Source organism: Podarcis muralis, chromosome 1, assembly GCF_964188315.1.
Source record: "Podarcis muralis chromosome 1, rPodMur119.hap1.1, whole genome shotgun sequence".
NCBI lineage: Eukaryota > Metazoa > Chordata > Lepidosauria > Squamata > Lacertidae > Podarcis > Podarcis muralis.
In genome coordinates this window covers 116,923,303-116,947,443 of record NC_135655.1, presented here as the reverse complement: position 1 = coordinate 116,947,443, position 24,141 = coordinate 116,923,303, and the positions used below count along the sequence as shown (strand labels likewise).

The 24,141-nt window shown below is 44.9% G+C and overlaps 2 protein-coding genes across 9 annotated transcripts in view; one reads left to right on the top strand and one right to left on the bottom strand.

The window, feature by feature from the left end:
- METTL8 (methyltransferase 8, tRNA N3-cytidine) overlaps nucleotides 1–16,752 on the bottom strand; it is a 39,000-nt gene extending 22,248 nt beyond the window's left edge. For 3 of the 5 annotated variants that reach the window (XM_028749875.2, XM_028749920.2, XM_028749899.2), the window contains exons 1-3: nucleotides 16,432–16,752; nucleotides 6,007–6,182; nucleotides 2,841–2,932 (exon numbers count right to left, since the gene is read on the bottom strand). In XM_028749875.2, coding sequence (XP_028605708.2) covers nucleotides 2,841–2,932; nucleotides 6,007–6,182; nucleotides 16,432–16,452 — 289 coding nt within the window. In that variant the 5' untranslated portion in view covers nucleotides 16,453–16,752. Of the gene's footprint in view, nucleotides 1–2,840; nucleotides 2,933–6,006; nucleotides 6,183–9,729; nucleotides 9,932–16,431 lie in introns of all 5 variants that reach the window. The other 2 variants (XM_028749882.2, XM_028749912.2) reach the window with 2 other exon arrangements.
- Nucleotides 16,753–16,868: 116 nt separating this feature from the next.
- The window catches only part of DCAF17 (DDB1 and CUL4 associated factor 17), a 30,032-nt gene continuing 22,759 nt past the window's right edge, over nucleotides 16,869–24,141 (top strand). The window contains exons 1-3 of one of the 4 annotated variants that reach the window (XM_028749836.2): nucleotides 16,869–16,956; nucleotides 18,954–19,170; nucleotides 20,666–20,769. In XM_028749836.2, coding sequence (XP_028605669.2) covers nucleotides 18,997–19,170; nucleotides 20,666–20,769 — 278 coding nt within the window. In that variant the 5' untranslated portion in view covers nucleotides 16,869–16,956; nucleotides 18,954–18,996. Of the gene's footprint in view, nucleotides 17,321–18,953; nucleotides 19,171–20,665; nucleotides 20,770–24,141 lie in introns of all 4 variants that reach the window. The other 3 variants (XM_028749829.2, XM_028749850.2, XM_028749839.2) reach the window with 3 other exon arrangements.

Sequence of the window (24,141 nt, the reverse complement as noted above, 5' to 3'; positions counted from 1 at the left end):
GACAGTGAACAGCTCAGCCGGCCTGTATTTATAGGCAGCCGGCTGTCACATTGTAACCACAACAGCCCAGAGTTCCCGCCTAAAATAACTGCCGCGGACCTGAGTGAAAACTATCTACAGACCTGAGTGAAAACTATATACAGTATCCCCCTGTTGGCCCAGGGTGAAACTACACTACATAACAGTAACCTGAAGCATGTGTAACCTGAGGTACCACTGTACACTGAAATGTGTGACTTCCCTGGGTCATCCTGGCGCTGCATTAGTCCTGCACCAACCTCACCACTAAAACTGAAAACTAAGATCATGGCCACTGGTCCCATCACCTCCTGGCAAATAGAAAGGGAAGAAATGGAGGCAGTAAGAGATTTCACTTTCTTGGGCTCTATGATCACTGCAGATGGTGACAGCAGTCACAAAATTAAAAGAAGCCTGCTTCTTGGGAGAAAAGCGATGACAAACCTAGACAGCATCTTAAAAAGCAGAGACATCACCTTGCCAACAACGGTCCATATAGTTAAAGCTATGATTTTCCCGGTAGTGATGTATGGAAGTGAGAGCTGGACTGTAAAGAAGGCTGATCGCCGAAGAATTGATGCTTTTGAATTTTGGTGCTGGAGGAGACTCTTGAGAGTCCCATGGACTGCAAGAAGATCAAACCTATCCATTCTGAAGGAAATCAGCCCTGAGTGCTCACTGGAAGGACAGATCCTGAAGCTGAGGCTCCAATACTTTGGCCACCTCGTGAGAAGAGAAGACTCCCTGGAAAAGACCCCACAAGGAGAAGGGGATGACAGAGGACAAGATGGTTGGACAGTGTTCTCAAAGCTGCCAACATGAGTTTGACCAAACTGCAGGAGGCAGTGGAAGACAGGAGTGCCTGGTGTGCTCTGGTCCATGGGGTCACGAAGAGTCAGACACGACTAAACAACAAAACCTCGCCACTGCCTTGCCCTTCTTCTTATACTTTCCATTAAGCAGGGACAACGAGACTGATTGGAGGTCAGGTGGGCACTCTTGTCTGCTCCTGAGCCCGTTGCATCAAGCAACATCTGAAGAGGCTGTGTGAGCAAATGACTACAAGACTAATCAAATTCAGGACATCTATTTCTGGCCTAAGATTTCCCCCTCCATTTGCAAAGGGCAGCAAGTGTGTAGCCTCACATTTGAGCTTCTCAACGGACCATGCACATACCTCTGGTGACAACCACTCCCACACTCATACAGACTTTTCCATCTTTTACGGAATGATGAAATACTTGGATATGTCCAAGTGAAAATGTGTGGGGTTTTTCCAAGTATTCCCAGTTCACGTATTAGATAAACAAGGCCGCCCTCAGACTTTTAATGACTTGAAACAAATATTCTTGATCAGCCAGACTACTACCTGGGCTGAATAGCAGGGGCAAGAGCATTTCAGTGTTTACAACTATGGGCATAATCAGAAAGCAGCAGCCACAAGTTGAATTGTCTCTGCCACCTCCTCCTTCATAACTTCCGGCACGGCTTCACCAGGCCCTGACCTAATGATGAGGTGCTTTCTTCCCAAACAACGTGGAACAGGGGAAGCAAGAAAAACACGTTTGCATATGCACACAGCACTAGTTTTTCACCTCCAGAGTAGTATACAGGAATTATATTAATTTTTTTTTTAAAAAAATCACATTAAAACCATAACGTTATCAAAACTCTCAAATATTCAACATAATTCCAGAAGTACATGATTCACAACAAGCAGGCCAACCATCTCAACAGTACCTTGAAGGCCAAATTTAGCAACGTCTTCCACCGATGTTGAAAAGACATCAGCACAGGGGGCAAACACACAACCAGTGGGAGCAAGTTTAATAACTACTACTACTACTACTACTCCTCCTGCATTTTAAACCAGTAGTTTATGGGATGATTTTTTAAATTGTTGTAAGCTGCTCCTTCAAATCACATTTTGCCTGAAACACAGGTTAAAAATATACAGGGATTTTAAATAAACACAGTCTCAATATCTTGCACATGTTTTTCCGCCCCAGCTTGTCAAACTCTGGAGGTCCTCCTAAAAGCTCATCTGCCTAACATGCACAGAGACACCAAAGAGGACTGTACCACATGGTATTTCTGCCTGTTCCCCATTAACCTAGATTCCACTACTGTGGTTACCCACATACAACAACAGCATGACTAGGCGAACAGTCCTGCAAAAATTGCCTGAAGGGAGGATCAAGATTTTTTTGTTGGAAAAATATTTAAACGGGTTCATTTCAGACCTGCAGATTCCCATATCAAGCTGAGGTTTATTAATTCTGGGAAAAGATACATCGACAGATCTTTTAGAAAACCAAACACTGACGTTAAATTCATGTAGCGACTGTGTACATGCTGTTATCACCCTGAAGGTCAACCAGCTGTAGAAAGTGGGAGAGTAACGCCAGATGTGCCTGGGAGGTTAGATGTCAATATTTCGTGAGCCAGGAGGGAGCAATGTTAAAATATGTCACAGTCAACACAGTCGTACCTTGGATCTTGAACACTTTGGCTCCCGAACAAATCGGCTCCCGAACGACTGAAACACGGAAGTGAGTGTTCCAGTTTCCAAAAGATTTTCAGAAGCTGAATGTCCGGTGGGTTTCTGATTGGCTGCAGGAGCTTCCTGCAGCCAATCGGAAGCCGCACTTGGGTTTCCCAACGTTTTGGAAGCTGAACGGACTTCTGGAACGGATTCCATTCGACTTCCAAGGTATGACTGTTCAGCGCATAGGAAAAGAAGGAGATGGTGATGCTAAGGATTAGTGCATAAACAAAAGGGTAGGTGTATTGCAGTTTTAATTGTTCTTAGGGTATTTTACCTTGCAGCTCAGGCTGGACTCTGATGAGTGAATTCTTTGCGGCTTTTTCCTTGGCTGTTTCTTCTTCTTCCTGTGACCACTGCATGTGGTCCCTGCAAGGGGGAGGGGGAGGGAATTGCAAGGGGAGGGGGGAAAAGGATGCCTTTTATTTTTAAAAGCTTCCAGAGTCTTTTCTTTTCTTTTCTCCCCTTAAGCACCACATGTAACCAAATGCATTGTATATTCTAGATTCCATTAGCTGCTCTCCACCTCACCCCTCGCTTCACTCTCCCGGGTCTTTAAAGTAGGCCTTGATGCCCTCTGGAGCTCCTGCCATTCTTATGCTTCATTCTTATGCTTGTGGAGAGTTCCAGCAGACTCTGCGCTGAAAAACCCCTTGTACTGCCTTCTCCTCACGGTCCATGGCAGCATTCGAATGCCTCTGTGGTGTGTGTCGCCTTTTCGTTATAGGACATTCCGCAGCCTTTTCCCTCTGCCCATTCTGGAGCGAGCGCCAGCGGAAAGTTTGTCCTTTCGGAAACACACCATCTCTCCAAAACACAAGCCCGTGTGCTCGTGATAGGGTCTGTGTCGTTTGATTCCCGTGTAATAAGGGCTCATTATCTCCTAAAATGACACACGTTGCATGTCATGTGCCAGGTGCGCTATGCGGCCGCCATTCCACCACAGATTTGTAGTTATCAAAACATGGTTGCCCGGCGAGTCAAAGCATGACATACAGATATGTACAGAAATATACTTAGTAAAGGTGTGGGTAATCCGATAGAGGAATGTTGCAGCTGGTTTTGTTTCTGAAGAAATACTTGTAATTGCTCCCATGTGTTGCTAGACCACTAAACACAACCCAAAACAGCAACCCGAGGTGAGCTGCAGGGAGCTTTTAATTATAGAGCGCAACAGATGGATTTGAGTGGGATAAAGATTTAAATCTCCCCATGTCAAATAATGGTGTTCTAATGTTAGCCAGGCTGCAGTAAAGGATTATTGGAGCCAGTGTCACACCACAGTATTGCACCAAAACAAGAGTGGAAAAACGCTGAGCAACGCAAACTATTCCCTAGGAATTTCAGTGCCAGAAATTCAAAAGGGGCTAATGACTTAATGGTTACGTCCTAAGGCATGCCACAGAAGCAAATAAGCATTTAAAGGTAAAGGTAAAGGGACCCCTGACCATTAGGTCCAGTCATGACCGACTCTGGGGTTGTGGCGCTCATCTCGCTTTATTGGCTGAGGGAGCCGGTGTACAGCTTCCGGGTCATGTGCCAGCAGGACTAAGCCGCTTCTGGCAAACCAGAGCAGCGCACAGAAATACCGTTTACCTTCCTGCTGGAGCGGTACCTATTTATCTACAGTGGTACCTTCAGGTTACAGACTCCGCTAAGCCAGAAATAGTGCTTCAGGTTAAGAACTTTGCTTCAGGATGAGAACAGAAATTGTGCTCCGGTGGTGCGGCAGCAGCAGGAGGCCCCATTAGCTAAAGTGGTCTTCAGGTTAAGAACAGTTTCAGGTTAAGTATGGACCTCCGGAACGAATTAAGTACTTAACCCGAGGTACCACTGTACTTGCACTTTGATGTGCCTTCGAACTGCTAGGTGGGCAGGAGCTGGGATCGAACAACAGGAGCTCACCCCATCGCCGGGATTCGAACCGCCAACCTTCTGATCGGCAAGTCCTAGGCTCTGTGGTTTAACCCACAGCGCCTCCTGTGTCCCAAACCAATTGCTATGGCAGCACATTTCCAAAAAACTAGTATTTGGGAAATGTACGTTGACAAAAATGTTTACGGCATCAAGAACAGGCAACCAGAGGTCCTCCAGATGTTGTTGGACTCCAGCTCCCATCATGCCCTAGTAGACACGCTGGCAGGGGCTGATGGGAGTTGAAGTCCGACGGTATCTGGAGGTCTGCAACCTGCCCATCCCTGACTTAGAAGGAGCACAGAGCCAAACTGTTTGCCTGGAAGTAGGGAAATGTGTCCCATACAACTTGCTTCACTCACCCCAACCTAACAAGAGCATCAAGGTCTTCCACAAGGTAGGAAGAAGGAAGTGAGGGCTCATCTCCTATTATGGTATGGATACGCCCCTATCTGGACAGGGATAGCCTAACTACTATTGTCTATGCTCTGGTAACCTCAAGGTTAGATTACTGCAATGGGAGGGTCGGATTTAGGTTTGATGAGGCCCTAACCTAAGCTACTGAATAATAATTTATTATTTATACCCCACCCATCTGGCTGGGCTTCCGCAGCCCCTCTGGGCGGCTTCCAACAAAATATTAAAATACAGTAATACATCAAACATTAAAAGTTTCCCTAAACAGGTAATGGGGCCCTTTATATGTCCAGTTGTCCTTTGTCAACAAGAAATTGTCGCTGTTTTTTGTGTTGAATATATGCTATATGGCAATTTATGGACCTAATAGGTATCTAAAGCCATTAGCACATAACAAAATATGTTATTTTATCAAAGTAATTGTTGAACTGAAATACAATTAAGAAGTATATTAATAGTGAAATACAATTAAGAAATATATTAAGTGAAATAATTAGTAAGCTCTAACTTAAAATGATTTTTTTATTCATAACAAACTTAATAATGCAAACACATTGGCATTTGGCAATAACAAAAGGTCCTTCAGAAACACAATTTACAAAGATTCATAATTTGGGGGGGCAAAGGTCAGTATATAAATTCAATTAATAATAATAACAATCTCAAACTCCTGCTACTAGTACATCCATCATTTATTTCATAACATGGCTCTACTTCATGTTCTATTTTTAAAAATTAATGGAACATGGGTGATAGCCATTCTTGTGATGGTGAAACAAGTGCCCACTCAAATTTCCTGCAATTGGTAAACAGATATATATCACATATGAGGGCAGGGGAGATATCCAAGGTATCCAATTAATCTCTGAAAACATTGAGATAATTATTTTGACCGACCACTGGATATCAGTTGGTCTGTCTCTCTAAATTAACCAACAAAGATTAAAACACTTTCCATTTGCATGTAAGGTTTCTGCTGGCTATGGATTCTGGTCTCTGAATGGCAGGAAAGCATTCCGCCTCTGTGTTTAGATTCTCAAAAAACAACAACCATCCCTACCTACATTTAAAAGACAAACTGATAACACAGTAGCAAATTGCATTAATCATACCACATGTTGTGATCAAAAACTTTATCTGGATCCAACAAAACCCGTGACCCAAGAGGAGCAACTGGTCGTTTGTTACTCTGGAACCGATGGGGCATCTTGTTGGTCTTCAGATGTGAAGCACAGAATCTTTTAACAAACAGCATTTCAGCGCAGCAGCAGCAGCAGCAGCAAAACACCTTGAAAGCAAAATTAAACAGGAGTATAGATTTCTTGCAAACTTAATTATTTCAGTTAACCTAAAGAATTCCCGTCTCTTCTGCAGCAACACAAATGTAGGTTGGTTTTCTCTATCTTTTCCTTTTACAGTTGTTGCTGTTGTTGTTGTTGTTTAGAAGGAGTTTACCACTGAATGCTAATGCATGCTTTGAGTTTGTTCTTTTTCCATCATGCAGCTACATACTGGTGGAAAACCCAAGTAAAAAATCAGAAAGTTTAAAAAATTGTTAAGTTCCATTAAAGGGTGATTTCTCACACTTCAACCGTGTCCTGAGAATGGCCGCTGAGCTGAGCACCTCAACATGTCTAACAGTGGGGGGGGGGGGGAGGATCCAAACGGAGACTCTCCCGAGCGTCTGATAATCAACTGTATGGTGTTTCAGAGAACTCTCCTTCGTTAGGAGCTATGTACAAAACCCAATTAGTCTAATACTTAAGAGAGGGGCTGTGGGTGGCGCCGTGGTCTAAACCACTGAGCCTAGGGAAGGTTGGCGGCTCGAATCCCCGCGACAGGGTGAGCTCCCGTTGCTCGGTCCCCGCTCCTGTCCACCTAACAGTTCGAAAGCACACCAGTGCAAGTAGATAAATAGGTACTGCTGCGGCAGGAAGGTAAACGGCCTTTCCGCATGCTGCTCTGCTTTCGCCAGAAGTGGCTTAGTCATGCTGGCCACATGACCCGGAAAAACTGTCTGCGGACAAGTGTCAGCTCCCTTGGCCAGTAAAGCGAGATGAGCATCGCAACCCCCTGAGTCGTTCGCGACTGGACTTAACTGTCAGGGGTCCTTTACCTTTAATACTTAAGAGACAATGTCATGATCAAGATGGAAACAATATAGGTAATTTTTTCACCTTAACTTGCACTAAGTAAAGGTAAAAAAGGTAAAGGACCCCTGGACGGTTAAATCCAGTCAAAGGCGACTATGGGGTGCGGCGCTCATCTCGCTTCAAGGCCCAGAGAGACGGCATTTGTCCAGAGACAGCTTTCTGGGTCATGTGGCCAGCATGACTAAATCGCTTCTGGTGCAACGGGACACCGTGACAGAAACCAGAGCACACGAAAACTTCGTTTACCCTCCCGCTGCAGTGGTACCTATTTATCTACTTGCACTGGCATGCTTTCAAACTGCTAGGTCGGCAGGAGCTGGGACAGAGCAACTGGAGCTCACCCCGTCGCGGGGATTTGAACCGCCAACCTTCCAGTTGGCAAGCCCAAGAGGCTCAGTGGTTTAGGCCACAGCGCCACCCGCAATCCTCTAACTTGCACTATTCCATGGGTAAAATCCAATGCTACTCCTCTTTTCTGGAAATGCTTTTGATCCAGTGAAGGCATCTGTTAAGTTAAGGAGACAGGAGGGAATGGGGAATTTTCTCCCCATTTCTTTTTCCTACTCCTGCCTCCAAAGCAACCTTCCATGCTGTTCTGGAGGGCTCCCAAATCCTATGGAACAGATTGGGAGGTGTGCGGGGCGGTGGGAGGCACAGAGGACTGCAAGAGGAAAGGGGAATTGCAGAAAAATAGCCTCCCTTTATGTCATTAGAGGGTGGCTCAAAAGCCATTCTGCAAGTGTGACGGTGGCATTGGACTTCAGCCTGTGTGTTAATAATAATAATAATAATAATAATAATAATAATAATAATAATAATTTATTATTTATACCCCGCCCACCTGGCTAGGTTTCCCCAGCCATTCTGGGCAGCTTCCAACAAAACACTACAATACAATAACCTATTAAACATTCCCTAAACAGGGCTGCCTTCAGATGTCTTCTAAAAGTTTGGTAGTTATTTTTCTCTTTGACATCTGGTGGGAGGGTGTTCCACAGAGCAGGCGCCACTACCGAGAAGGCCCTCTGCCTGGTTCCCTGTAACTTGGCTTCTCGCAGCGAGGGAACAGCCAGAAGGCCCTTGGTGCTGGACCTCAGTGTCCAGGCTGAACGATGGAGGTGGAGATGCTCCTTCAGTGTTTTCCTAGGATTATGGTCAATTGTTCTGTGATGTTTCAACAAACTTCCCCTAACCATTGGTGGGGTGGAGTCCGTCTGGTCTTGAGACACAATGAAGTGCTCCTGCGGGGGGGGGGGGCGCAAACTCCTGCATTAGCAGCACTGAAGTGACTCCCTCAGGGTGCAAGCCCGGGCAGTGTGTATGGAAATCTGGTCTGCCCAATGTTATATCCATGCATGATGCATCAGAGAAGGATTTGAGCCATGCAACACAAACTGGGTCTACTAGACCCCCCAAAAAATTAAGCAAAGGGTCCCTCCAGGATTAGAAAACCTGAATCTTAAGCTTCATTAGTTTCATCGTACATCTGCCCCTGTTTCTGGCACAATTTACCTACTGCTTTACTGTATAATTATACAGGCTTCCTCAACCTTAGCCCTCCAGATGTTTTTGGCCTACAACTCCCATGATCCCTAGCTAGCAGGACCAGTGTTCAAGGATGATGGGAACTGTAGTCTCAAAACATCTGGAGGGCTGAGGTTGAGGATGCCTGGAACAATATGATTACTCAATATGATACGTGTGTTTCTGGAATATGAATTCAGATAGATCCTATCTTTGGTGCCCAATGGTTTTTAAAATACAAACACAGTAGGTAGCCAATAACCATCTCTGCACTCCTATCAAAGATTTCTAATAAAACGACGTATAATAGTTAGTGCTTAGGAGAGCAGGTTCACACACACCTGCTACAAAACTCACTGAGTGTCGCTGAGTTATTGAGTCACATTCTCTCAGCCCAACCAACTAACCACAGGATTCTTGTGGGGTTTTTTTGGGGGGGGGGCATGTATGGTACTTAGAGCTCCATGGAAGAAAGCTAAAGTATACACACAGATTTCTGCATTACACCGAAGCCATTTGCCAAATGTAACTCAATGTTTACAGTGGTACCTCAGGTTAAGAACTTAATTCGTTCTGGAGGTCCGTTCTTAACCTGAAACTGTTCTTAACCTGTGGTACCACTTTAACTAATGGGGCCTCCCGCTGCCGCCACGTGATTTCTGTTCTCATCCTGAAGCAAAGTTCTTAACCCGAGGTACTATTTCTGGGTTAGCAGAGTCTGTAACCTGAAGCGTTTGTAACCTGAGGTACCACTGTATTTTTAAAAACCTGACTGGATATAGATCTGTGTGACCCTCAGATTGGTAAAATACTTCTGCTTCCCAATTCCCTCCACCCCACCAGCACGACGCAGAAGCGTTAAGTGACCTTATGGAGATCCAGTCAGGCCTCTGCAATTAATTGCCTTTCTATAACAAATGTCTCAGTTACGATAGTGACTAATGAGAAATTTGCCTGGGAAGAAACAAAATGTGCATTACTAAGCATTTGCCAGAGACAAAGAGACATACTGTGCATTCGGATTATTGTGCTTGTTTACTTTATTAATCCAGACTCTGCTAACCCAGAAATAGTACCTCGGGTTAAGAACTTTGCTTCAGGATGAGAACAGAAATCACGTGGGGGGAGTGGGAGGGGGTTATGTTTCAATTGTTGCACCTTTAAAAAAATAATATCAAAACACTCATCGCTGGAGAAACATTCTGTTCCTGTGGCAATGCGTTGTTCCTCTGCTTGGCTTTTCTTCGCCCACTCCAAAGGTTAAGTTTCTTCAAAGAATTTCTTTCACTGCTCTTTTTCTGGTTCCAAACACTTGAGCAAAGTGGGCACAGCGGAAATGGCGTCCGTGCACACACAGAGCCTGCAAAATTATATCGTGGATTTGTAAAAACGAAACAAAAGAAGGCTCAGTGCTTGGAAAGCACGTGCCTGAAATAATGTACAGCATTACCATAAAACTTCCACAATTTACATTCCTTAATGCTGTCCAATCAAAGTTGCCTCTTATGAAGTCGGCAGAGCTTTCGCATGTCATGGAACTGGAAATCTAGAGACTCTCTTCCCACCAAAAATCTCTGTGCTGTGACCATGATAATCTCCTCCCCTCTCAGTACAGTGGTACCTTGGGTTACATATGCTTCAGGTTACATACACTTCAGGTTACAGACTCTGCTAACCCAGAAATAGTGCTTCAGGTTAAGAACTTTGCTTCAGGATGAGAACAGAAATTGTGCTCCGGCAGCACAGCGGCAGCAGGAGGCCCCATTAACTAAAGTGGTGCTTCAGGTTAAGAACAGTTTCAGGTTAAGTACGGACCTCCGGAACGAATTAAGTACTTAACCCGAGGTATCACGGTACCTGATGAACAAGTTTCATTTCTAACAACTGCCTACAGCCACAGTATTCGAAATTAGGCAGGCGCCAGGCACGTTTCGCAACTACTGCGGGTCCAATTGCGACCATATGCAGATCTCTGGATGCTAGGTTGGCAACTGGGGAAAGCAAAATGTCACTTAGAGAAGGATCTGAAATATTTTCCTTACAGCTTGAATTATTTTTATTCTGCAGTATTTGATGTTTTTATGTGTTGTAAACTGCTATGATTTGTTCTTTAAAATATTAAGCGGCATAGAAATGGAATTAATAATAATTGCACTGATGAAGATGGTGGTGATGATGATGATGATGATGATGATAATAATAATATAATATAATAATACTAATAATAATAATAATAATACTAATACTAATAATAATAATAATAATAATAATAATAATAAGCCACCTGACATTTAGAAAACATCTGAAGGCAGCCCTGTTCAGGGAAGTTTTTAATTTGTGACATTTTGATGTATTTTTAATATTTGTTGGAAGCCGCCCAGAGTGGCTGGGGAAACCCAGCCAGATGGGCAGGGTACAAATAATACATTATTATTAATTATTATTATTATTGAATTTCTAACACTGTAATTTCAGGGAAGTGTCAGTGCATCATAACCATGGCCTGTTTAGAAATACTTGACTGGTCTACAAATATGCCAATTCTTCATGCGGCCTATCGACAAGCAACCAAGCAAAAGGGACTGAACTCAAAGAATAAGTACCATTTCTGTATGCAGAAGATCTCAGGCACAAACTCTGTTAGGATTTTATGTAGCCGATGCTGGCTGGTGTGGTTGGTGTAAATCACATGAGATGTCTGAGAAGAGTGTGGGAACGGAAGACTGTCTTATCTCTTCTGTCTGAGAGTGTTATTAGACTGTACTTTCGCTTTTGCTGTATGCTTTCTGTTTCTGCCAAAGTTTGGAGGACACAGATGTGGTTATGGATTCTCTGTATATATTATGAATAAAACGTAGTTTAGATCTACGGATGTCTCTTTTTTTTCTCTCCAAAAATTTTATTGGTTTTCACAATATTATAAACAAACAAACAAACAAACACACACAAGACAAACAAACATAAATCATAGCCTTATTGAAAATTACACTTATTAACTTTGTTAAGTGACTTCCTTGCTTCCCCTTGGTTGAATTTCATTGCATGTCCTTTTAACGGTTTTCCAAATCCCAATTCTTATGAAATTTAACTTAAACATTAACATCCTTAAATCTTCACCTTATGGAATTAAACATATTAATTCATCACTTAACATAAATAAAATCCTAAGCCAATTAAGTATCTGCAAGCTATTTTCAATTGATTTAACTTAACAAATTTAACTAGATAATCATTAAATTTATTCCACTCTTCCTGATACTCCTCCTCCTTCTGGTCGCGGACTCTTCCGCTTAGATCTACGGATGTCTCTATCTTCTTGCTGTGTGATGCCAGAAGACTTGTGTCGCAGATGGGCACTCTGGAGTGAAGGGACATGCCATTCCAGAGACATGCCTACTGGGAGACGCTCGGATGTACTGGGGGTCTGCTGTCCCCCCAGGAGCTTTTGCAAACAATCTCTGGCATCTCAGCTGATGGGGAAGACTTCATGCCTAGACCCTGGGGAGCCACTAGCACCCAACAGTAGAGTTGACCATACCCCTGATGCGCTGAGCAACCAGCTCTGGAGAGCCTCCGTTCTATTGTACCGCCACCAATGGCTTCCAAACACGAGCCAGATTTTTGTCTCTCCCTACCCCCCTCTGCCACTTTCCACTCTCCCCACCCCCCAGCCATTCCAGAATAAGGCAGTGCCACCATGTTAGGTGGCAACTCTGACAGTGGGGGAATTAGCAGCAAAGCTGCCTGATGTCTATGTGGAGCCTTCAAATACACGGAGACTCAAGTCCAACAAAAGTTGCATTCCTGCTAAGAGCAATACTTGGAATAGCCCGGAAATATACTAACATGGAAACAAGCCCAGAGGAGATAATTAGACAGATGGTCAAAATATCTGGCAGAAATAAGAGGAGGAAAATAGAGATTTTTCTGCTGGCTTGTAGCTTTACATGAGACATGCTTATCTAATAATTGTTAAAGCACGGCCATTTCGGAAGACTTCAAAAGACGGAGGAGTAACCAGTCTCACTGACATTTGAAGGAAGGCTGTGGATTGGTTTTTTTAAAAAACAGAAACAAAAACCGCTGATATTGCACATCAGTGGCAAGTCGAATTATGCCAGAGTTGTACAAATAATGCAATCAAGATTATCTGTACTGCTTTGAACCTTGTTGACTCAAGCCAGACTCATTGGAACAAAATGTTTGTTGCTACCTGCCTCTCATACAATCTTTCTAATGTGTCATAGAATCATAGAGTTGGAATAGACCACAAGGGCCATCGAGTCCAACCCCCTGCCAAGCAGGAAACACCATCAGAGCACTCCTGACATATGGTTGTCAAGCCTCTGCTTAAAGACCTCCAAAGAAGGAGACTCCACCACACTCCTTGGCAGCAAATCCCACTGTCGAACAGCTCTTACTGTCAGGAAGTTCTTCCTAATGCTTAGGTGGAATCTTCTTTCTTGTAGTTTGGATCCATTGCACCATGTCCGCTTCTCTGGAGCAGCAGAAAACAACCTTTCTCCCTCCTCTATATGACATCCTTTTATATATTTGAACATGGCTATCCTATCACCCCTTAACCTCCTCTTCTCCAGGCTAAACATGCCCAGCTCCCGTGTCAGCCCAGCCTACTATGGTACAGCTTAATTGCTAAAGAAATGACAGATCACTTGACTTTCAACAACATATTGCAAAACGTGTTCATGTAGCCCTTTAATAGTAGGCCCAACAGCACCATCCTGAATAACCTACTGCTGAAGAAACTACGAGGAGAGATTTGCCCGACGCCTACTTTATTGACATTTTGACACCTTTATTTCACCCAAGCAATTGAGGTACAATTTTAGTCTTTTTTGTGCCCTTTTAAATTGATTACAGATTTTCAATACCTATTTTATGTGTTTCATAGACTCATCGAGTTGGAACAGCCTATGAGAATCATCAAGTTGGAAGGTGTTTCAGAAGCTCAATGCAAGATCTGGAACTGCAGCATCCCTGGGAGATGACCGTCTGGTCTCTCCTCAAATACTTAACACAAGAACCTAGGAAGAGCTCTGCTGAATTAGGCCAATGGCCCACTTAGTACTCCATCCCATTCTCACGATGGAGAATCAGATGCCTGTGGGAAACCCATAAGTAGAACCTGAGCATAACAGAACTCTGCCCACCAGCAATCCCCAGAAACTGGCGTTCAGAAGTGCCTTTGACAGTGGAGGTAGAATACAGTCACTGTGACTAGTAGCCTTTACAAGTAGCTTCCAGTGATGGAGAGCTTAGCACATCCTGAGGGCATCTGCTCCATAGTCAAAGCTCTTACCAAAATGAATGTTATCCTAATGCTTAGCCAAGATCTGCTTTCCACCTATTAGCCGTCGCCTTGCCCCCTGGAGCAACAGGGAACAAGTCTTCTCCATCTTTTACATGAGAGCAGTTTAGATATTTGAATGCAATGCAATACGTGCCCCTCCTTCATCTTCTCTTCTCCAAGCTAAACATTCCCCATCACTTTCAGTTGCTCCTCAAAGGATTCCAAAACCTTCACTATTCTGGGGAGAGGTGTAGCATATAGTTACCAGACGTCCCCGGATTTACAAATTTGTCCCCAGACAAAAGTCCGTCTCGGGAATGTCCCCGGTTTTCATTTAATGTCCCCAGATTTATATTTTAAGTGTTGTATTTTTATTAGTAGGGAATGAATGTTGCGTGATTGGTTCAACAGCACAAGACATATCATATGGGGACTTCCGGCGAGGCAAAATGGCGGGCGCCACAGCAGCGAGCAGCTCCTGAAGCCAGCCAGAGCCAACTGCACTACCAGGCTGGCTCCTGGCTGCTAAGACTGCCGCTGCCACTGCCGAGGGGGGACCGGGGACGCCCAGCGCATCAACTGGGGGAACCGCTGACACACACATCCTGCGACCCAAATCAAGCCGGGAGCGAGAGCACCTGGCCACCTGCCCAGCAGCATTCCAGGGCCAGGAAAACCCTGGAGCCGATGCAGGGAGAAGGAGGAAAGAAGGAGAAGGCAGAGGAGGTGGAGGGAGGGAAAAAAGGGGATCCCCGACCTTGCTACGCCACTGCCGCTGCTACTGAGAAGGAGAGGTAGGAGAGCACCAGGAGTGGAAGGACACGTGGCTGAGCGAAGGCCCAGCCTGAGCCTACTCCACGGCGGCTAACACCCCAAGAGAGCAGGCCAGGGCCCAGAGGAAGGCCATGCGACAGAGGAGACCACAGAAGAGAAGATATTACTTCTTAATTTTTTTTAAAAAAATACTTTTTTTCTCTTTTTTTTAAAAAAAGTGTCTCCAGATTCTTTGAAAAAAATCTGGTAACCTTAGTGTAGCATGTCAACCCTATATAGCTAATAGCACTCAAATATTCCATGGCACCAAAAACACCCTGTTTTGGGGATAGTTTCCTTCTTTGAATTTCATTACGGCATCATTTTTAAAGCAAATGCAGGAGGAAGAGCTGTTTGCAACCTAACCAGAAATCACCATTTTTCGGTGGCCTTACTGGCAAAGCCAAAAAGTGTGGTCAAGAGCCCCACTCCTCTCATCTATCACTTTCCTGAGGGAAAAGCCATGTGTGCTGCTACCTGATGTGCTCTGTGCACCTTTGGGAAGCAGCCCTAGACGGCGCATGCTTTTCCGGCTAATAAGGCAGACTTCCTTGATGTTTCTAGAATATACAGTAGTAACAGAGCCTTTCAGGTACCCAGGTTCCAAGAGTTTAGGACTTTATAATCAGAACCTTGCACTGAACCAGGAAACAAACTAGAAGGCAGCATAGACTCAGAAGAATCGGAAAGAGATGCAAATCCAGTTTAAAAATCTCATTGTTGTATTCTGACCCAGCTGAAGTTTCTAAACATTTTGAAGACCCAGCGCCACACAAATCAAAAAGGTAGCCACAGCGAAAGGCATTCACTCATTAGACCGTGTGAGAGTAACTTTTGTCCTGTCAGATATTTTTGCTGAACTACAACTCCCATCATCCCTTGCCACTGACTACACCTGCTGGGGGGCATGGGAGTTGTAGTTCAGCAAACCATCTGGAGCAGCCTTTCTCAACCTGTGGGTCCCCAGATGTTGTTGAACTACAACTCCGATCACCCCTCGCTAGCAAGGCCAGAGCTCAGGGATGATGGGAGTTGTAGTCCAATATCATCTGGGGACCCACAGACAAAGGTTCCCACAACTGACTTAGACATATCAAGCTTGGCAGAAGTTCCTCACATCAGGCACAGCGCCTCCACCACCATTTTTCAACCAGCGTTTCCACTGAACCACAAAGACTCCCATATCCCTCTTGGCGACTTAAGAAAGTTCAAGATGTAGCCCAGAAGGAGGCTCCACCCACTGAGTCTCTTACTCCGAAGGAAGCGAGCACACGCGGGAGCCTTTCAATCTCAAGCAGCTTTCCTTGGATCTGCAGAAGTAAACCCAGACGCTTCTATTTAAGGCATCTTTCACGCACTGCAAATGCCGACGCCAGTATTGTCAATTTTCCTTTCCTTTTTGAAATTCATTTTTATTTGATTTTACAAATATAGATTTATAACAAAACAACCATACACATCCACAATTAAATATTCCTCCGAATCTCGGGACTTCCCACCTTCCACTCCGGAGGTCCTATATTAAACCTTTTCTACTGCATCTTTTTCAATGGTCCATCAGACGCGGGGTTAGGACTACTCTCTTAGCTCGACTAACTTAAGACATTCGGGCATTTAATTTTAGGGTTTTAATGTTTGTTTTCTCTGCCGGGCCAGCAGTTTTAACCAAAACAGTTTTTTGAAAACAAGGTAAGATCTAATGCAACCTTGATTCCCACGAGGAGAAAAGAACTCACCTTCAGGGCGCTATATGCCATGCAGTGCCAAAACAACAAAAAACCCCAAAACACTTTTCGGACATTCTTATCCACGTGCTTCCTCGCGTCCAGTCGTTAACAGTTATCAAATGTAATGGTATTCCAAAAAAATAAGAAGAAATGTGCAGGGCGTGGGTATTAATAATAATGATGATGATGATGATGATGATGATGCAAGGCGCTGCCCTTAACACTTGCACGGCTCCTTCGTGCAACCTTCTCAACCCTCCGCTCCCGCGCTGCAAACCAGCAGCCGGTCAAGCCGGGGAAACCCGAACCAGCGCGCGGCCTCCCGCCCTTGCGCGCGCGGAGGGTTTCGGGAGCCGTAGTCCCCGAGACTCTCGCGCTCCGCTCCCCTCGGAGGTAGTTGATGGCGGGGAGAACTACGTTTCCCGCCGTGCATTGCGAAGAGGCGGAGACGGGGAAACGAAAGTGTCCCTGCCGAAGAAACAGGCCCGGTTCTGGAGGCGCGCGCGGTTTTAACTCCTGCGCCGGTCCTGAGAGGTTTGTTGTTGTTCCGTGCGCGCGCGCTGGGTAGTCGGAGGCGCGCGAGGACATAAAAAGAGGCTATATTATATATCTATATATTGTTTGAAAGTTGCTTTGTGCGAAACGGCAGCCTTTCCCGCTTGGAAGGTTTGCAATGGAGTCCTGTGCCTGTTGAGTCGATCACTAAGCCCCGCCTCGTGTGCCATCGGGCTTACTCCCGAGTAAGTTCCTGCTGGGCGGATCTTGATCTGGACGGTTGTCGGGCGGCATATTCCACGCCGATCACGTAGAGATCCAGCGCCTGCGGTTACATCCCTGATCCCCTTTGCTTGCATTCGCGGAGAAGCCCCAATGCGTTCCATTGAGTCTTGACTCCCAAGTAAGTTTACGCGCGAGGATTGCACCTTCAGAACCGTAAACTGGGATTGCCTCGAGTCCGGGATTGGAAAGATGCCCCCCTCCCCTTCTCTATCCCGGTAATGTACGGAGAGAGAAGTGTTGGGGGCGAGATGCCGCGTGAGCTCGCATTGCAATCGCTGGTGATGGGCAGACAAGTGTAAACTATGGTTACCAGGTTTTTTTCCAATGAATCCGGGGACCCTTTTTTTTTTTTTGGAAGCTGAGTAGCAACGTGACGGGGGCGCTAACCCCCCTGCTCCTGCCAACCTAGCAGTTCAAAAGCATGTGAAAGTGCAAGTAGATAAATAGGTACCGCGGCGGGAAGGTAAAGGGCCTTTCTGTGCACTGCTCTGGTTTCACCAGAAGTGGCTTAGTCATGCTGGCCACATGACCTGGAAGTTGTCCGCTGGCTCCCTCGGCCAATAAAGAGATGAGCATCGCAACCCCAGAGTCGGTCACGACTGGACCTAATGGTCAGGGGTACCTTTACCTTTACCTTTACCTAGCAACAGGGAGTCAGTAGTGGGGATGGTGAGGCTGCCGCTGCCACGTTTCCCGGGAACAGCGTTGCAAATCTGGGGACATTCCGGGGACGGAGTTTTGGAAGGAGCTGTTGACTCCTGCATGTCTCCCTGACTGGGGGGAACTGGGACCCTATGCACGCTGCCAGTTTGCAATGCTGAGCATGTTTGATTGAGAAGGAAGCCTCTTTTAAGTTCCGTGGGGTTTATCCCAAGGTAAAGAAAGAATGCCCCATTGAACACAGTGGGACTGGCCTGTGAGTAAATTTGCACGGGCTTAACACCCTAAGGCTGTAATCCTATGCACACTTGAAAATCTGGTGGGACTTTGGGTAGAGATGTATATAGGACATGGGTAGCAAACTAAGACCCGGGGGCTGGATCCAACCCAATCTCCTTATCAATCGTATATATATATATATAGTCGGGCCCCCACAAGGTCAGAGGGACAGTGGACCGGCCCCCTGCTGAAAAAGTTTGCTGACCCCTGAATAGGATTACATGGATGTCCATAGTAGGGTGATTGGGACTCTCATGGGCGTAGCCAGGATTTATGTTGGGGGGCGGGGAAGAACCGAGCTATATGCTACGCGATTGGTCAGTTAATTAAGTATTTTAATTTATTTGCTTGATGAGGGGGCTGCTCCTCCCAGTTATGCTAATGAGTGTTTTTAATCTTCTGTTGGGAGCCGCCCAGAGTGACAGGGAAAACCCAGCCAGATGGGCGGGGTATAAATAATAAATGATGATGATGAGAATTGTTGATTAAAATTAAAATATTGTTTCAATATTTTAATTGTTGTATTTTAATATTGTTTTTAAGTTGTATTCAGTCAACTTGTTTTTATTATTGCGTGTTAGCCGCCCTGAGTCCGGCCTTGGCTGGGGAGGGTGGGGTATAAATAAAAATTATTATTATTATTATTATTATTTATTCCAGGCAACTCGTAAAGGTGCAGGAGCCTTGCCCCCTTTTTCCAAACTGCAAATCTAGCACATAGGATTGTACAGACGAGTTTTAGTTTTTCCTGTGGTTTATTTCCATATTTGGCTAACTGAACAACTTTTTTCTCCCTCCCCTCTTTTGTTTAGACTACTTGGGTGGAAGCAAGTGGAAGTTTGATGTTCCACCAACATGCTTTCCAGTTTGTCTGCCTTATCTGCCACAAGCAGATTACCCTCCGCTGACGCATTCGAAAATCGAAATATTTGCTTTGCACTCACCAGACGGTCACAGGGATTTCACACAAAAGATGCTGGTGTGGTCTATAGAAAAAACATGGGGATTCTGAGGAAGCTGGTATGCCAGGTAAATAGGTACTGAAAACCCATTAGCCCTGTGTTGCAGCTGAATTCGTTACATCTTGTGAAGAAAGTACTTCTGTGTAGAAACGAAATCCATATGACAATCATAAATTGTGATAATCCCTGATAGGTTTCTCATGTAGAAAATTTGTAGTGTGTGAAGCAATATTAAAGGGGTGAATTTTCAGGGATTGTTAATGCAGGCAAGATTAAGGGGACTTTAATTTGATACACGGGACGCGGGTGGCACTGTGGGTTAAACCACAGTAGGACTTGCCGATCAGAAGGTCGGCGGTTCGAATCTCTGCGACGGGGTGAGCTCCCGTTGCTCGGTCCCTGCTCCTGCCAACCTAGCAGTTCGAAAGCAAGTGCAAGTAGATAAATTGGTACCGCTCCGGCAGGAAGGTAAACGGCGTTTCCGTGCGCTGCTCTGGTTCGCCAGAAGCGGCTTAGTCATGCTGGCCGCGTGACCCGGAAGCTGTACGCCGGCTCCCTCGGCCAATAAAGCGAGATGAGCGCCACAACCCCAGAGTTGGTCACGACTGGACCTAATGGTCAGGGGTCCCTTTACCTTTAATTTGATACACAGAAGATCAATGAGTTTCACACACAGTATTACTGACTCTTTTGGTTCTATCTTTGGTGCAATCCAATAAGTATCTACTCAGAAGTAAGTCCCATATTTGTTCATTGGGCTTACTCCTGAATGTTTATATTGTTTATTAAAAAAAATAAAGATCCTGACCCACTGATGCCTATGCTCCACTCAGGGTGACCAAGAAAGAAAATCAATTTTTAAAAAACGAAACAAAAACCATGCTGTATAATCCAATATGATTTCTCCTCCTTGGTTATGAAATCAAAGCCCCCTATCTTGCTAGAAGTTGTTGATGTAAGGTCAGTTCAGGGGTTAATCACTCAGGGTAACTGATAGACTATGAGAAATTGTAGAAACTTTTTGGATTCTATAGTTAAGACTTTGTAATTGAAGATGGAAAAGGGCTGCCACTCTTTATCACCTCAGCCCAAAATATTTGTAATGTAGACATGCTACTTCTACTTCTTAATTTATGTTTTCTTTTCACCTTAATTAAGACATTACTGAAACCTATGCATGCCCACACATAGGCATACGATTGCACCTCAGATTCCTGTTGTACAGGCTTTGTACAGTGGAAATGTATTTAATTGATACAAAAAATGTAATAATGTCATGCACAGTTTACATTTTATTAAACCAAAGAAGTATAACGTTCTTTCTTACATGCAAAAATGTGTTTTTATTCATAAAATCCCTGTTTTCCTGATCTTTTACAATAGTATATAATCATTAAAAACAAAACAGTTTGCTAGAGTTCCTTTCCTAGGATCCTTTAGCCTAATACGGAAAACAGGCTTTGCATTCACTACAAAATGAATACAAATGATTAACGTAGGGCCATTTCAGGTACATTTCCTAAACCACATTTTTTATAACTTATCACTGTGATTTATTTCAGGAAAGTACAACATTCAGGAACGTTTGGACAACACATTCCACATCTCCAATTGCTTATCAAAGTGGGAGGATTTATTTCGACAATTATCGGTGCTGTGTGAGCAGGTATTTTATTTAAAAAACACACATTTGGAAGTGATTTTTCTCCTACATCTTGCGACGCTATCTCCTACATAAATATTTGTAAAATGGAGGATTGCAATGTGGCATGGAATATCTCATTTTAAGAACCACAGTATTTTTTGGAAGACAACGTGGTGCAGTGGTTAGAGTGTTGAACCTTGAACTAGAAGTGGGGAGAACAAAGTTCAAATCCCTAGTGTGCCACACGTACACTGGTACCTCAGGTTAAGTACTTAATTCGTTCCAGAGGTCCCTTCTTAACCTGAAACTGTTCTTAACCTGAAGCACCACTTTAGCTAATGGGGCCTCCTGCTGCTGCCGCGCCGCCGGAGCACGATTTCTGTTCTCATCCTGAAGCAAAGTTCTTAACCTGAGATACTATTTCTGGGTTAGCAGAGTCTGTAACCTGAAGCGTATGTAACCTGAGGTACCACTGTATATACAGTCATACCTTGGGTTACAGACACTTCAGGTTGCGTTTTTTCGGGTTGCAGACTGCCGCAACCTGGAAGTACCGGAACGGATTATTTTCGGCTTTCGCGCATGCGCAGAAGCACTAAATTGCACTTTGCACAGAAGCGTTGAATTGCAGCCTGCACGTGTGCAGACGTGTTGCTGTGGGTTGCGGCCGCTGCGGCTTGCGGACGTGCATCCTGCACGGATCACGATCGCAACCCGAGCGTCCACTGTATATACACACGTGGGTGCGAGCACACACACACATATATCTTATATACACGTGTGTGTGTGTGTGTGTGTGTGTGTGTGTAAGTCACTTTAAGACAAAAAAATTTTTGTTTGTAAGTGACAAATAAATATAATAAATAAGACCTCTTTATTTTTGCATTCACATCCGAGGTCAAAATTGTTTTTCAAACGGGAGAGGATTTATGTTAAGAAAAGAAATGCTCGCGGTTGTTTAGAAATCCTAAGCATATGGATTTTTAAATAACTGCATGAATGCACATGCCTGCACACAGCTGTATGCATACAGGCGGCGACCATTTTGAGTGGGGGTTCCCTTCCCGTCAGTGGAGCGTGTCACTTGGCCACACCTAAAAGGGTTGCTGCCTGCAGTTCAGCGAATGTATTAGTCGTGCTGCCACGCAAGCTGAGAGAAAAGAACAAACGGCGTTGTCGCCGTTTCCATTTGTAGTGGAAAGTTTGTTTCTTACTGTGCAATTTATGCATCCCAAATCACTTTGATATTGCTTCGTCCGTCGTTTTACAATTGAACTAAGAATTCGTGTAATTGTTGGTGTAATTGTGGTCGTGCGTTTTATGTCGTTTTTTTTTAATCTTGCTCTGTGGCTGTTTGCTGAAGTGCTTTGGTTAAATCTGTAAATAAAGACTTTGGTAAAATGTAACCGGGAAGAATAGCATGTCTAGTAAAGTGGGATATTTGTCCCCTGAGCTCCCAGTTCCGCTCTAGGGTGGCCATTTATGTTTTGATTTTAAAAAGAGGGCAACTGAGGAGATAGATTTGCATAATATTTGCATATGTGCACAAATAGGCATAGCTACAAATTTAGAATTCAAATAGAAATGCAATGCACCTCTTCATAGTGGGAAAGATCATGAGCAGTGACCTGTATACCTGCTCAGTCTGTTGCTCAAGTTTTTATTGTCGAAGGGCAGCTTAAAGGCTCCTTCACTGCTGTTTCTGGTTCTTTAACTTTTCATCGGACTTAGGCCGGAGAGACCTTCAAACTGAAGACTCTTTCAGGCAGAGGGCACACATAGCCATTGTGCTACTGTTGTTGCTGCTCTCAAGCACTCATATCAGTTCAGGAGTCACCAACCCTTTTTTAAGCTGGCGCTATCCCGAGAGACAGAAAGAAAGAAATGGGTGTAAAAGTGAAATCCAGTTGAATTAATCTGAACCTTGAAGGGTTCGTGGAGCTGAAAGAGGAAGCAGGAAAGAGCGTCGCTCTTGCAACTGCCTCCTCCAGCTCTACGCAGGTGGCGCTGTGATCTAAACCACTGAGCTTCTTGGGCTCGCCGATCAGAAGGTGGGCGGTTCGAATCCCCACGACGGAGTGAGTTTCCGTTGCTCTGTCCCAGCTCCTGCCAACCTAGCAGTTTGAAAGCAACGCCAGTGCAAGTAGATAAACAGATACCGCTCCGGAAGGAAGGTAAACGGCGTTTCTGTGCGCTCTGGTTTCCGTCACAGTGTCCTGTTGCACCAGAAGCGGTTTAGTCATGCTGGCCACATGGCCCAGGAAGTCTGTGCATGAACGCCGGCTCCCTTGGCCTGAAGGCGAGATGAGTGCCGCAACCCCATAGTCGCCTTTGACTGGACTTAGCCATCCAGGGGTCCTTTACCTTTTACCTTACTTTTAAGGGGAGAAAAGAAGGGCTCAGACATTTTGTGCATGCCACGGCCAAACCTCAAGGGGGATAAGGCGCTAGTGGTTGCCTGTCTTAGTTGTTTTTAAGACTGCCCTACCACTGCATTTGTAGCATCTATGGGGCACTTACAGTAGGTTTACAAAACAGCATCCAACAGAAATCAAATAATATTGGTTATGGTATTCGGGGAAGATTGAAGTGGTCAGATAGAAGTTCACAGCAGCCATATGTCGCAACATACATGCACCTCTCCTTGACATTGGTGCAACTTGTTCAATTTAGGCTCTGGACTTAATGATCTTCCTGCAGAGTGTTATCAGTTCAGCCTACACTCGAGTAGGACCCTGGCGGAGACACATGCCCGACTGCCATGTTCTCTCCCTCCTGGTCTTTCGTTCGGGAGCTTCAAAAGATTTCTTCTGCCCAAACATCACAGCAACCAATGCCAACCGACACCGGCACACTTAGGGATCTGCAGAGTCTGTGCATCTCGCGTGACTCAGCATCTTAGCCAATCTACTTCATTTGCATATAAATACACACGGAGCACTGCAACATGGCTCCCTCTCTCTCTCTAGCATAAGACAGCAAAGAGAAAGAACAAAAGACAATAGTCCCACTTCACGGAACACAGTAACACAAACATCCTGTCTCCGTCACTTCCCACTCTGTGGAGTCAAAACATATACCGTGATGTGAAAGACAACAATCCCATGACTGCAATCATGGAGCAGGAATTCTAACACAGAGGAGCTCCTTAGATGGTAACGTGCATTACGTCAAAGTGCAGTAAGCCAGCCCAACTGGGTTTTTGAGGCTGGTTCATGTTACTGAGTGAGGCATGGACATCTTCCCAGACGTCTTGCCCTGATGGTGCCTTTGCACTTCCGAGATGACAGGCGAGAACAGGAGAGCTTTTGCCAGAGGCAGTCCCAGGCCCCTGCCCGTCTGGCCATAGGAGGGACAAGGGAATGAAGAAGAGAGGAGAGGAAGGACGTGGTC